The sequence below is a fragment of the Anser anser genome (assembly GCF_964211835.1).
Source record: "Anser anser genome assembly, chromosome: 13".
Classification (NCBI taxonomy): Eukaryota; Metazoa; Chordata; class Aves; order Anseriformes; family Anatidae; genus Anser; species Anser anser.
Genome location: NC_139734.1, coordinates 23,286,569 through 23,301,793, shown reverse-complemented (window position 1 = coordinate 23,301,793; position 15,225 = coordinate 23,286,569). Strand labels below are relative to the sequence as shown.

General features: G+C 44.7%; 1 protein-coding gene across 2 annotated transcripts in view; it reads left to right on the top strand.

Moving 5' to 3' along the window:
* HEPH (hephaestin) overlaps positions 1-6,500 on the top strand; it is a 29,319-nt gene extending 22,819 nt beyond the window's left edge. For both annotated transcript variants that reach the window (XM_083797667.1, XM_083797668.1), the window contains 2 exons: positions 144-176; positions 1,500-6,500. In XM_083797667.1, coding sequence (XP_083653793.1) covers positions 144-176; positions 1,500-1,744 — 278 coding nt within the window. In that variant the 3' untranslated portion in view covers positions 1,745-6,500. The remainder of the gene's footprint in view (positions 1-143; positions 177-1,499) is intronic.
* The last annotated feature ends 8,725 nt before the right edge of the window (positions 6,501-15,225 follow it).

Here is a 15,225-nt window from a genome sequence, read left to right as displayed (position 1 = left end):
GAAAACATTGACAGGAGAAAAGAAAACATACAAGCCTTGGAAAACCGTGTTGCATCTGGATCTGATCCTTGCCAGAAGTGCCATGTTCTGGACTTGATTTGTTCGGCCCAACACTTTGTCACCCATTTTTTGTTTCCTTTCAGAGCCAGTGCTTGAAGTTCTAAACTACAATGAAGGTATAGTATATCTTGTATTGCTAAAAAGTGTGTGTGTGTGTGTGTGTGTGTGTGGCAAAGGAGGAAGAGAACTCTTGTCAGTATGGAGATCTAGATTTGTAGGGTGAGGAGGGAGAAGCACAAACACCATTTACAGCCTCTTCTCAGCCATGCTGGGCAGGGTGTTAGCCTGAGGCCTGGCTACTGATGGGTAACAGGGAGGTTCCAGGTGAGTTTGTTTATCTGTCCTCTAAATGTCTGTGCTCTGATGATAAAACTAAGACAGACTTGTTAGGCTTGTTTGACCTTGTTAGGTCAAAAAGTTTAGTGTCCTCGCATCTTGCTGTGCTTCTGTGTGTGGATTTCTCATACAAGCAGAGATTCAAAGGGTCTTAAAGGAGAATGTTGCAAAGGAGATTATTTTTCTTATGCTTTTCAATCAAAACTTGTGGGGCGTCTTAGATTATTTCCTGGAGGTAGAAGTCTGAAGAGATCATAGTGGTGATTTCTTCACGTGACTTTTCATCTGTCTTCACAAATGCTCCTTTTTTTTCAACTGCTTTGAATAAATCCATCTGAGCTGATTTCAGAGCCAGCTTAGACGAGCTGAAAGCACAACCATCTATCTACAAGTCTTCAGTCCCTCTCCACTGATAGTTCTGCCGTGTTCTTCTCGGCAATGTTTTCCTCACTCAAAATGAGTGTAAAGAAGAGGAGTAGGAAATGTCACAGCAGTACTAACAATATTTACGTAATTTGATTTTACGCTCTACTTGAACATCAGCATGTATGTGCTCACGAAGCAAAAAACCTTGACTGACAGCCGTTATCCAGGCAAATAGCTGCCTTTCTCAAAAGGTTTCTGCTGCCTCACCGTGGAAGCGTAAGCACTCAGGATCTGAAGTGACTCACTGCTGGTGGGGCTGAGCAAGTGCATTCTGGAAAGCGGTGGCCTGGGCAACTGCAGAAGCTGGGGGGCAGGGGGGAGCTTGGAGCAGGGTGGGTAACTTGCGGCAGCCTCTGTCTGGATGCATGTTCTCTTCTCAGTTCTCTTCCTAGCTCGGCCACTGACTCCTCACACAACCTTAGACCACCTCCTTTATGGTGGGTTTAGCAGTGGTTAGTTGATAGGGCTGAACAGCTCTGAGGTCTTGGAGTGGAGTGAATTAGGGAAAGAACCATTTATTCTCAAATTTGTGTGACCTGAGGGATGAGGGTCTGTTGGATGGACAGTGATTGGGTCTGCTTTGACTTGCTTTGATTGTGTTGGGTCTTTCTTTAGCTTCTTTTCAGTTGTGTTATTTCTGGTTCTCACTGGCACAATCTTTTTGTTTTTTCTCTCAGGGACACCACTGGAGAATATGGATGAGTCCCAGAAGGTCAGGCTTTTTGGAGCTAAGTTGCCTGTAGGGCAGGTAGAAGCTGCAGTCATCTGTCTAGCTGTTGCAGGCTTGGTCCTCCTCCTGATTGCTGCTGTCCTTCTGGGAGTTGTCATCTACCTTGAGAGGCAAAGGAGGCTAAGACGCAACAGGAGGTCTATCCTGGATGATGGATTCAAACTCATGTCTCAAAAGAATTCAGGGCTATAAAAGCTTTGTACAAACTTCTGGCTGTGTGCTTGGAGCAGAGACTGGGTCATTGTCTACAGCAAAGATTTTGGGGCATCATTTCCATTGTACACTAGACTAATAAGGAGCTAAGGAGGGAAAGCTGGAGCCCTGACCTCTTCGTTTATCTTCCTCATCACTCTGCTCTGTAATGAAAATATCTATCCAGGAGAGACCTGAGGACCCTTTCAATCAACTCAAGACAAGCAACAGGAGTAAAAAGGTCCTTCTAAAATACTTATCCACAAGAAAGAGAGGAAATATTTCCCATATTTTCTTCACTCCAGAACAACTCCACTTGGTCTTTCTCAGCAGAAGAGCTTAGTCCAGATTCCAGTCTTGCTCCTTTGCCAAAGCTGAGTCGGATATTGTCTCCCAACAGACCTGTGAACCTTTAAATTAATTAACCTGAAGGGGGAAAATAATCTGTGATTTTTTTGTGAATCAAGTAAGAACGCAGAAGAGAAAATGTTAGTTTAGAGTTGAATTGCTGTTTTTTGATGAGTAATTGGACAGATGTAAATTCAGGGCAGTGCACGTCACAGTGTCTGCGAGAGCTCCACTGGGGAGCATGACCACAGCTGTGCCTCACCATCAGCCTCACTGATGTTTCCTTGTGCTCTCAGTACCTCGGGTGATGGGTTCTGATACCAGGTGTCCTGTGCCTTGTGCTGGGAAATATAGCTTCGCCAGTGCTGCAGAGCATCCCGGTGACTTCCCTGTGTTGCAGTTCTGCCAGTGAAGTGCTGCACCTCAGCATCTGTACAGCTCCTTGTGCAGCAGGAGCAAGAGTGCTGTGGTGTTCTGTGACGTGGTTTGTTCTCTCAAATACATTTTACTGAAATTATCTCAGGAGTTCGGCTGTTGCCAAGTTAATGCCATGAGCTGAGCTAAAGTCTTGTGTGAGCTGCAGATCGTGTTTGGGGCAGAAAAATGGGAATGCTTCCCCCCAAGGTGAAGGACAGCAGTGACATGCTGCTGCTGCTGGTGCCTGTGGGAGAGGGGCTGGGGGCTGGGGCTGTGGTGCCCCCCAGCCTGGGGGAGCGCACGGGCTGGTGCCTGCTGGGAGCCAGAGTGCTGCAGGGGGTGGCACAGCCCCCAGGAGCCCAGAGCTCCGCACTCATCGTGTCCCCCAGCTGCAGCCGTGCCCACGCAGCACAGCCACACTGCCCTGCACATCAGGCACCGAGCGGTTCCTCGTGAAGTACCCGTCTGCCTGCTTCTCCCACAGAGACCCATCGTCTAAATGGGTGCGGGTTGGTGCTTACATATTTCTGTCCCTGGTTTTAAATTGGAAAGGGTAGAAAAGAAATCCTTTCTGTGTGGCTTTCAAAGGCAATTAAAGCAGAGCGAGCTAAATGGCTCTAATGACAAGAGACTGCTGTAGGCTCTTTAGGTGTATCAGCTCTGTTTTATTCAGAGCAATGGTTATAACGTGCTTAATCATGCTCAATTCATATTGCATCCCTGCGTATTTCCAGCTGCTCTTTACTTTGGCGAAGGGGGAGAAAGCTCATTAATTTCCTTTCATTACACTTCATTAAGACTGGTGAAGAGCTGGAGGGCTGTTGAATGCTCTGAACATGGGCGCTCTGCTCATTGTCAGCCCTGGTTCAGCTGCTGCTGCAGACCAGAGGTTTTCAAGCTCCCCACTCCTAGGCAAATTTCAGAAGCTCTCAAGTAAGAACTGGGCAGGAACCCTTTACTCCCCCCACCCCACCTTCCACCTCTATCCCATCTTGTGAAAAAACAGCTAAAATGTTCTCAGCCCACTCTGAGATAAAGGAGTTATTTTAAAGGCCGTTCACTTTCCTCAAGGAAGCAGAAAGGAGGAAGTTCCCCTTTCTTCAGGCCCACACCTGGGGGCCAGGCCCCTAAGCTGGACAGCAGCAGGCCTGGGGGTCAGTGCTGGCGCCGAAGCAGGGAAGCATGGGGACGAGGGCGGGATGTCTGGACTTACGTCCTGAATAGGGGGCTGTCAGAGCTTCTTCAGTGAACGGTGGGCTTTGGGCCACGTGGAACGTGAGTGGTGGAGGTCTCCAGCTTTGGCCGGTAGGGAGGGCTTGAGCCCACACCCTAGAGAGGGCCTCAGCTGCGTGGCTCTTCTGAAGAGGACTGTGTCCTCTGATAAGCAATTTCACCCCAGACTGAGAAAACTCAAGAGAAAGCTTGGACAAACCCCATCATTTTGACAAAGCTTTTTGTTGGGGGAAGGAGGGAGGAGAGGTCGGAACAAAATCCGGTGTGATGAAGAACAGTTTATAAGCAGCTTCACAACTGCCCCTGATCATAAGCTGGTTCTACCAGCCGGTGGGAGGATGAGGAGGAGGAGAGATGTTTCACAGTTCTGGTGACTGTGAGCTGCAGCCCGTGAGCAAATGTTTGGCAGCAAGCCTTCTATCTGAGCACCCTACAGCGTCTTGTTTATGCTTATCCCTGATGTACATACGACTACCCAGGAGTCAGCTTCGACGGCATGGAGGGCAGGAACAGAGTCTCAATGCTGTTGTTCCATGGAGAGACACGGGGATGACATTCCTCTTTTTCTCTACTTCTGCACAAGTTAGCAAAACGTAACATTTAATGGTTTCTGAGCTCTTTAAAAATATCATGAGAGAAGTGCTCTCTGTGTTTTTGTCTTTCCTTCCGTGATTGTGCAGAGCATGTGTAGGTGACTCCACACAGTGTTCTGGGTGTGAATGGTGGTTAAACCTGAAGGACCTAGCATGACCTGCAGGTGTGGCCTTCCTAAAAATGGTGACAGAGTTGTAAGGCACAATTGCCCTGCAATAGCTCCCCTGCAGAGCTGAGGCAGTAATCTTGGGGGTGCTCCCACTGCTTTTCCCAGTGCAAAATAAACTAGCTAAGGAAAACTGTTCTGTAGTGGTTCAACATAAATCACAGAATCATAGGATGAGGTTGGAAGGGACCTCTGGGGATCATCTTGTCCATCCCCTGCTTAAGTAGGGCCACCTAGAGCTGGTTGCCCAGGGCCACGTCCAGGCAGGTGTTTCATATCTCCACGGAGGGAGACTACACACTTGATTTGAGATAATACACACAGAAAAGAGTTAGAAGTGTTCATGTAATCTGTTAGCTTGTGAGCACAGAATGAAATACTCCGCTTTAGGGAGCTTGCTACAAACAAGCAGCAGCAACAGCAACAACAAAAACCAAAACAATAAACAAATAACCCTCCCATCATACCATTTTGCCAATATGAGAACAGTACAGTTCTATCTTCATGAAAGAGCCGGTCTCTCAAGTTTTGTATGGGATAAGCATGAGAAGCAGTTGATACTGTATTCACTAACAGTAGTGCTTTTTGTCCACAGCTCTAATATTACCCTTCCTAGGCCCCAGTTAGGCTTGATAAACTTTTCAGTCATTTACCTATATGACCACTCACCTGTTAAAGTCACTGACCCCCTTCCAGGCAGCGTTAGGTGACTGCAAAGCGGAGTTACTCATTTACATGGCAGCTGCTGGACGTTTGCAGGAGGGCTGAAATAAAAAGCCCTGTATTAGTGCTGTCATCTTGCTCAGTAAGAGGCATAATCAACCCTATGGTACTTCAGTGGGAGGACAATTATTGCCATGTTCCACGTCAGTGCCAGGGCCAGTGTTCCAGCTGACTTTCCTTTATACTCCCACTTACGCTACAAACATGAGAGATACGCAAGTCAAAGAGCAGGATACCTTTGGGATTTGCAAATGGAAGTATTAAGTGCTGTTTTCATTTTTTTTTCTCAAAACACAGAAGTCAATGTCAAATTAACCTGTGGCACACCATAAAAAATAAGACTTAACAGTGGTAATTGTCTGAGAAAGATTTGAGTGTCTTTCAGGTGTAATGCAGTCTTTGGTTCTGAAATAACGTGGCTTAACATGCAGTTGCTTTGTAATATATAATCATCATGTGGACTGTTTGCAGTGGTTGTAATTTTGTTGGCACAGCAAATTATAGGAACAATTGTGAGCCTAGAGCTATGTGCATATATAAAGCCTGGGGGAAGGAATTCAAGCACAATAGCTGCCAAAACAAAGCGATCTGCAAGATTATGATCAGAGGATGGATCTGAGCAAAGGTAAAAGCTGGCCTTCAGCTTATTCCTATTCAATCTTATAATTGCCAGCAGAGGATTTAACAAAACTATCTTCAAATTGCCTTTTCACAGTGTCATCTTCTCTCGTAACCACTTCTTAAATCTTCCCTAGTGCTTGCCTATTGCTCAGTGGGAAGTCCAAGAGCTGTAGTTACCTGTCCATGCAAATCCAGAGGAGGAGGAGTTCTAGAATGGCAATGCATTAGGATTAAAGACAGCACCTCCAAGAAAGCTTAGCTTAAAAAAGAAAATTCAGCGGCAAAGGAGGACGACAGCTAGGATTGTTGGTTGAAAAGCAGAAATAGAAGAAAATGTTGACCAAGACCATCATGATGGTACCTTTCTTCTTTCAGCTGGTGCTCCCCTGAGTTTTTCTGGGCTCTACAGTGTCCTTTTGGGGGACACCTGGTGAATGATGGTCCCGATGGCGGGCAGCACCTGTCGTCCTGGGGCATGGGGGTGTGCGGTCAGCCTGAGCTTTTGTTTTGGGAAGCATTTTAAACTCTATTGGCGTAGAAATAAAACTCGATGCCTAAATTAACATTATTTTCTGCAGTTTTTCAGATAACATAATGTTGTATCTTTTTATTTTGTAGCATGTGACCATTAAAATAAAGCTGACCTGAACTGTGCTTTGTTTTGTTGTTGTTGTTTGTTGTCATTTTTGAATTGCATAGCTCACTTCTTTTACGTCAGGGAGTGTTTTCTCTCTGTTCCCATATTCATGCAGTCTTTTTTGGTACAAGTCAGGGCTAATCACCAGATTGTCCAGCTTTGGGTGATCTGTCTGTCCTTACTATAAGGAGGATACATTTTCTTGGATATAAACAGCAGGTTACACAGACTCCCCATACTTAAAAAAGCCTTTTGCTACAAACTGTAGATGAAACTCGTGTTTCTTATGGCTTTGCAAGAAATTTCATTGAACCAATCTCTTGTTGTGAACCAAGGTGCTATATGCAGAATGAAGCTGCCTGGGATCAGCTGAGGAGGCAGAATAAGCACAGTAACACCGCAGTGAAGCAAGGAGATGCCATCAAAATGCATGCTAGGTCTTAAGTTTATTCTTCAGCTTCAGTGGAGAAGCTACCTTTGAAAGAATGTGGTAGAGTCTGGGGAAGGGCTGTGTGGAGGAGCACAATGTCCAAAGTGCCCAAAAAAGCACCTGAACTTGCTTGAACTTGCACCTCTTCTTGCTAAATAAAGTTGCAGAGGGAAGAAGGGAGAAAAAGGGAGAAGCAATATGTGTACACAAGGTACCAAACTTGCCAAAACAGCAGTCTCAGAAATGATGAATTTAGTCACAGACTATTCTGGCAGTGTGAGAACAGCAAGACTGGGCATGTGATTGATGAAACAGCTTTTACTGGGAATTAGCATTTGTGGTGTTAAAATTCAAATACAGCCTGTCTTGGAAATCAATTTGTTAATGTGTTTCTGTTTTGGAGAAGGTAAATCTATTACTCAGCAGGTGTTCTTTATAAACCTCAAATCCTCTGGTGTTCTTGAGAGATGGCTTTAATTCTGCATTCTTAATCCATGGAAAGGGAGAGAGAAAAAAATAATCACCTGCTCTGTGATAAGCCAGAAAGGAATAGTAAAGGAGTAAGCCTAGTGGGAGAAAGTATGGGGTGTTGGATAAGGGACAGTTAAATGGCTTTGATGTTGCTGCTGGCAGCGTGCCTGATGGGCACAGGAAAGAACAGTTTTCAAGTTATTCAGCATCATCAAGAATAACAGAAAATGCATCTCTATCAGTACAGAAGAACACTGATGTGGCTGGAAGTTTTGGAATCTGTCATAAGGAGCTTCCAGAACACCCTGCCTGTGGCACTTTCCTGTCAAATCCCTATTTTTCATATTTAGGGCTTATTTTATTCAAACGAAAGCTGGAATTTTAGGGGTAAGCACAGAGCAGCAGGCTGCTTTTGGTCAGACTGGTTTGTTCCAAGAGAAAAAAAAATGGGCAGCAAACAAGCTTGGGGTGCTGGCAGGACGTCTACCTCCCTCCCTGCTCCTTCACAGGGGCTGCAGCAGTGCTGCGGGAAGGGGCTGCCTGCCTGGGGCTGCCTGGCCGGGGCCGCCAGCGCCTCGCCACTGCTCAGAGCAAGGTATGGAAAGGGCCCACGTCAGACATCGCCACGCTGGGGGGGCCGCTGGCGTGTCCCCTCCGGTAACTTCACCTCTGGTGTGTACAGGTCGGCTGTTCTGCAGATCTTGGCTATTGTCATGGCTGGAAGATGGTGGGTTGAATGACTTAGAGTTAAATTTGAGTTGTCTGTTCAAACGTTAATGTGTTGAACAAGACTAAACATAGGGGTTGTGACTCTGAATTTATAGACTCTGAATTTGTTAAAAAACAAAACCACATGAAATGTAATAGTGACATGGGTTTTAAAAATGTGTGACTTGTTAGCTGGATTACACTTCACTGAAAGCACCGCAGTGCTCTGGCTCATCCAGAGCGACTCATTTGTGGTGCAATGAACTGAAGTATTTGTCAATCTCCTTTCATCAATACTTTGTGAACAGACAATAATTACGTTACGACTGGCACGTGACCCCACAAAGCTGCTCTTCTGCTTCTTCTTCCCACTGCAAAAGAAATAATCCTTTTGGGGGTGGATCTTTTTTTTTTTTTTTTTTTTAGTTTAATCTGCAATTTGTCCTAAACATTCAACATTGTATCTGTAAATGAATGTACAGATGCTTATGAATACACATTTTGCAGCAGCCCATTCAACATTTGCACAGCATATATTATTAAAACAGTTGTGTAGCCACACAGGGGGATTCTCATTGTCCTCTGAGTTTCTTCCACTGGGGGATCTGCCACCCTGCATGAGGATTGTACAGTTTTCATATGAAAAGGTCCCAACTTCTGTCTTGCCATGCTGTTACAAAAGCAGCTATGTGTAAAGCTGAAAAATGATGACCATTGACCATTATCTGTTTCTCAGGACATGACAAAATTTTAAGTTGTAATCTCTTTGCTTCACCCCCCAACGCAAAAAAAAAAAAAAAAAAACACAAGTGAAAGTTTTTGCTTCAATAAAACTGAAACATGCATTTCAGTTCTGATTTCTGAAAAAAAAAATAGATAATTTTATGTCACGACCATGAAATCTCTTTCAAGAGCTGTTCACAACAGGAAATGGAAATGATTCCTTCAGTTTCCAAAGATGTTTTGATGCTACCAGAATGTTTAATATATTTTTTACAAAGTATAACTGAAACTGTTTCTTCAAAAAACGGTATCATACAGTCTTGATGCAAGTTCTTCGCACATCTCTTACTCCTTTGCATTTCCGGAGATTTACCCAATCCCTCCTGTCATCTGTGACTTACAGAGTAAGCGTATCTGTTATTATAAAATGCTAGCAAGCTAAATAGCTGAAGATTACAAAGGAACAAGTGCCTGACTTGCTCAAGGTCAAAGAGGCAGTGAACTGGTCAGGCCAGGACTAGAACCCACAGTGCCTTGGAGTCGGTCCTTTTTCTGTAGCCATTGGTACTGAATCAAGACAGCCTTCCGAAAAGTGCCAAGGAACATCTCGAAGTTTTAGCACAACAGCTTCCACTTTCTCCTGAGCCCAAACCTCCTCTGGCTTCTACAGGCCTCCTTGTCCTTCTACACTCCGTCTAAAGACTTGGCTGCAAGCTTCTTTAACGGAATAGCTCATAGCTCTTGTTTTTCTCTCTGCAAGCTTTAGAGATCCTCAGCTTGTGGGTGTTTTGTGAGTCAGGCTGGAAGAACCAGCCAGGATCCCTTGGCAATGCTAATCGCCAGCCTGAGCAGCCCAGCGTGTGATGAGATGCCTCCAGCTATTGTAATCATGGCTCTGATGCTTTCGATGCCATTGCAGATGTATAGCTCAGAAATGGCTTCCTCGTGGGCGCTCTTTTCCTGGGATGAATGGGTTCCACAGGCTGGAGGGTTCAGTGTGAAATTGCAAATTGTAGATGTAATAAATATCAGGTTTTACTGTTGTTTTATAAGCAGGCCTCTGGGAAATCTGCTGCTGGTGTCACGGCTGAGTTATGTGATTTCCCTCGGGTGAAGCTGTACAAAGCTTTGATAAAACTGATTGCCATGTTTCATTAGCCAACACATTCCCAGCAGGCCCATCATCCATCATACCATCCAATCATTGTCAGCAGTGATTCAGGATGTGAGACTCGGCTGCATATTTCACCTATTTGAGAAATTCAGATAAATCACTGTGAAGGTAAGTCACCGTGTTCAGATCTGTGTTAAAAAACTGAAGACTGTTTACAAAGCTCACATTAGAATTCGAGGGTTTGTGGGGAAAGGAGTCTTGAATTATTCAGCTCAGCCAAGGTAATACAATGGGTGGAAACATTCAAGGGCACCAGCTGAGATAATATCATAGTTAATGCCTACATACCACAGCCTAAGGCACTATAAGGAAGCAGCCATCATTTTGAGAGCCTACAAAAGGCTTCAGGTATAAATTGCTGCTAGCTATATGATTTTCTAAGAATTTAAATAGAAATAGGTGATGTTGGCTTTTCAGTGACACACAGGCATTTCATTCTTAATTCCAAATTTTTCAAAATTCCATTTTGCCCAAATAGAATCTGATCAAACCAAACACCTTCTCAGATTTTGCCCGTTTTTAATCGGTCTTGCAAACAATTCAGCAATAACCTAATACCCATATCCTGATCCATACAACCACTTCAGTAGGTCTGTGGTCTCCGTCAGCTCTCTAGCTATGCAAGGATGCTGTACTATGGCTTTCTTATTAATCCTTTTCTCTTAGGCTGCTTTCCACTGCTTTATTTATCTGACTCTCCAACCCCCCATTGTGTCAGTACTGCTTCATGAGTGCAGCTGTTTGTTGGGTACATCCCTGCATACCCACCAGGACCCATTTCACTGACCACTGCTCCTAGGGTATCCTGCTTCTCTACCCCTCCCTCCCTCTCCATCGCCCTGTCCTCCTCCACCTTGAACTGTCCCTTTGGGTGATTTGTAATGTCAAGCTTTAATGCCTCTTCTCTCTAAACTGTGAATTTTAGAAAAACGGTGTATTTGTTTTAAAGGTGTGTTGCCATGACAATGCCACATCTGGGTCTTGTAAATACTTGGGAAGTGTATATTATTACCAGGGGAAAATGAGGCTGACCGCAGTTATGTATTAGGTGCCTGTTCATAACTGGACACCTTCATATAACTGAGAGGGTTTGGAGTGAGTGGCGTGGGATGATGCTTGGGTGGAACAGGCCATGCTCGTGTGCTGCCGTGGTGTCCAAGAAGGCATTAAAGCACATGTTCAGAGAAATCAGGATCGGTGATTTATGCCATGAATACTGCCAACTCTGGAGAAATCAACTAAATTATGAAAAAGTACAAGCCTCTCTTTCAGACCACCTTCTACTGAGTTTTCTACTGAATTTTTTGGCTCAGTGTCTGGCCTTTTTTGGAAGTTGGCACCTGCAGTGTGAACTGAAGGGGGCGGTTTCCCGGGAAATGCACCTTGCTCAGCAGCCCGCTTGCCTCCCCTGACATTTCTTCTGCGGAGAGCATGTCCCTCCAGCTCCCCTCAGGCATACAGACCCTCCAGGGACACCGTCCCTCGCACACCCCAGCACCCATTCCTCCATGAAGCCCCTCTGGCGGTCCCCACCCTGGCACAGCCCGGCAGGCAGCAGGCAAGCACACCTGGCCTCTCCTTAGTGCTCCTGTGAAGAGGGTCTCTCTCCACTGCCCACCTCCTTATTTTCACAATGCTGGTAAGAAATGCATGGGTTTGAGTCTCCCACTTTACTGTCACATTTGGCCGACTTCAGCGTATGTGCGCTACGCAGTCACCTCAGCCCCATTTTGCCAGGAGCTCAGGCCATGTGTTGAAGATAACATCAACCCTCTCATGTTTCAGAAGAGCACTGTGGTAACATTTGTGGTGATTTTTACAGTGATAACATTTATTTAAGTGCTTTCTATCTAAAGGTCTGCAAGCACTCTACCAGTACTACTCGATTACATACCCGGCTGGACTGTCCTACACCCACACCTGTACTCCAGAAAGGTGCCACGGCTGCTATAGGGAAGAACCACTTTCTGCCTGAACAGCTAACTCTTCTAGCAAATACTGAAACAATTGCTGATACAGATTCTGTTTCCTGTGTCTGCAAAGTAGACAGTTTGTCACCTCTTGGTGGCTAAGCTCTCAGTCCTTATCTAGCTATTACTTAAACTGAAAGTTTTAAATCTAGATTGGATTGATGAAGCCCCAGATTCATTCACTCACCCATTTTTATCTCTCTCCCACAGTACTGGATGTATAATCAGCCATTTTCCTCACATGTTCCTCACTGCTTTGCAAGCCTTGTGAGCGTTCGTCGGCTCACCTGGAAGCTATACATATTTATTCTGGCACTTGCTTTTAGATTACTTTCCCTCCATGCAGAAACCAGCATCATTTATAAATGTTCAGAGAAGCCTGGGACCCTTCAGCTTGTTCTCAGTCATTTCAGCCCAAGGGTAACTCCGCAAATGAGTATGTCAGAAATAATTCCTTTTGCTAAGAGCTATGCAACAAGTTATGAGCTCTTTCTTTGCGGTTAAGGAGTCTTTTAAAAGTTCAAAAAGCAATGATTTCTGAGACTTTCCTGTCTGCTCAGCCCGTACCATTTCCAGGTGCTGAATAATTGGGCTGTGACTGTAAGGCACATGCACATGTAAGGCATTGTACAGACTTCCAGGGTCTGATGGCAGCTGAGATTTCACTCTGCTTGTCTGTAAAAACACGTGTAGAAAATACTTACTACCAAAAAGATAACCACGTAGTTGGAATTTTCTGTTCCAATACATTAAAAATGCTCCTCATGTTAAGCCCTATCCGGACTCATCTTACTTGCACGAACTAGCATGTACACACCTCCTGTTAAACCAGCCATGGATATGAATGCTGTACACAAAATAATTTAAATGAAAGCTCACTCAGGAGGTTATGCTTTGAAATGTAGTTTAGGGGAGAAGGAAACCAGGCATTTTAAAGTCTGATGAACCCCACTTGAAGGTTTACATATGTTCATTTGCACCTTTCTGGGGTCTATAATTAGACTGCAAGATGAAAGCAATTGCCCAGTTTTCTGCAAGCTAAAGATAAACAAATTACTAAACAGAATGGAGGAAAGTCAGCTGATTCCTGTGTATTTTGTTTTAAAGTAATGGAAAAGAGATTCTACTCTGTGAATTGGAAAAGAAATAATTTGTTTTAGGTGATAAAGAATCTTTCCAACGGGCCATCTACCTGTGGCATTTGTTTTTTTGTAGCTAAAACATCCTGAAAATACAAAAATGACATATTTAACTGTCACTGAGGAAGCTCCTCCCTGGTATTCCCTCAGTTATGTGTTATAGCACTACTCAGCTGGCTATGAAAAAATGTGGTTAGCTAAACTTGCAGAGCATAGTTAAGTGAGGCAACACAGAATTACCTGCATGAAAGTTTTCAGGGTCTTTGTCAGGGAAGGAGGCTCCCAGAACAAACCTAGTCATGAATCAGAATTGCAGTTCATCTGAGTGGTTTCCAAGTAGACATCTCCCAAGCAGTGATCTTAGTTTATCTCACACCTCTATGAGAGACCTACATGATGACCCACGGTTCCATTGTCTGCTGGCAAATCGTGGTGAGCTGCCAGATGCAAGTACCCAAAACTTCTGACAAACCATGCATGGAGGGAGCCAAGGATTCCTCTTCAAAACTAGACTCCTAGAAAGTAGTCAGACACCAGTGAGTGGCTTGGGAAAGACAAGCCCCTCACCTACCAACATGGGTTGGTACTCAGCCTACTCCTGAAGAGTCTTCTAGGTCTGGCAAGTGGGGAACATTCATTACACTTATTAAGAGTAGATTGTTTCTACTTAACTAAGACTGTGATCAGAGAAAAAAGAACTTACAGATTCTCGCAGCTAGTCAAAATGTGCCATCACTTTACAAATCTATATTTGTTCACAGTTGTCAAGGAACAGGATAAAATTTATCATCATATTAACTGAAATATTGAGGAATGTGCTCTAGAAAAACTGTTTTATCCTATTCCTAGGCTTCAGGGAGCTTTATCAGAACAGAGTTAAGAGAAACTGCTGAATTCCCCAACTCTCATTTCTTGCAGCACTGAGTGAAACCCAAACATTGATTCCCTGTGTCATGATGGGTGGCAGCATCTCAATAAATATCACAAGAAAAAAAAAACATAGCTTAGATAAGGTGTGCAACTTATCATGTATTCCAAGTTCTACCAGATTGCTATTTTATCTCCTTCCTACATATATTTTCTAACTTCTCTAATATACAAATAAAATTCAAGTCTGGCAGAGATAAGGTGTCTCATATGTCATTCTGTATGGGCAAGTGCAAGATATTTCCTGGCAAGCGTATTTTATCAGGCACAGTCACATATTGACGAGGAGGTAGCTCATCTGCAGAAAGGCAGGACTGGGAGGGAAAAATTCCCATGCCACACGAACCTGGAGAGTACTAAGTTGTTGCTTACAATGAAGTGTTCCTCTTGTGCAGTGTGCTACAAGAAACAGAAGAATGGGAAACGTCCATGTAAGCTCTTGATTTCTGCAGCATTACTCCTACTCATGTTCCTGGCATAGAAAGCAGCTCCCTACTGACCTGGGTGGCTGCTGGAGGTGGCAGCTGCCCTTGGGATACGATTGCTGCCTGGTGGCTGGGCAGGACCAGGCTCAGGGCTCAGATGGAGTCCAGCCACCAGCAGAGCCTCCCAGTGCCCACTGCTGCCCAGAGCTGGCCTCCAGTCCCAGCTCCAGCTCTGCCTGGCTGGGCGAGCAGCCTGCCACCAGCCTGGCCTTCTCTGCAAGCCCCTGCTGCTGGGGCTGCTTTCCAGAGCGTGCACAGCCGCAGCCCAAGACAGAGGGAGCTGAGCTTTGCATGCAGTGACAAAAGTCACTGAAAAGCCCACAAAGCTGTTAATTTCAGAGCTGCAGTAGCACGGAGGAAATACTTTTGATTCTCTGAGCACCATCAAATATAAGCCCTGAGTTTCTAGACCAGGCAATCTTCTTTTAACTTAGGGGTTTTTTTTGTTTGTTTGTTTTTTTTTCATAATTATATAAACATTATCTACATTATTTCACTCAAGCAGCCAGCATGGAAACGAAAATCGGAGTTCACCCCAGACACTCAGCCAGATAGCATAACTTTCAATGTCATTACTAACCCTTCAAATAACATTTAGGAAAAGTCATCCAAAGGCATCAGTAAGAGAGGACTCATGTTGCGACTCTGCCAAGTAGACTCCATGCGGACCAGGAAGAGCCCCCATGATTCTGGCTGAGCGTCGTCCACAAAAGCT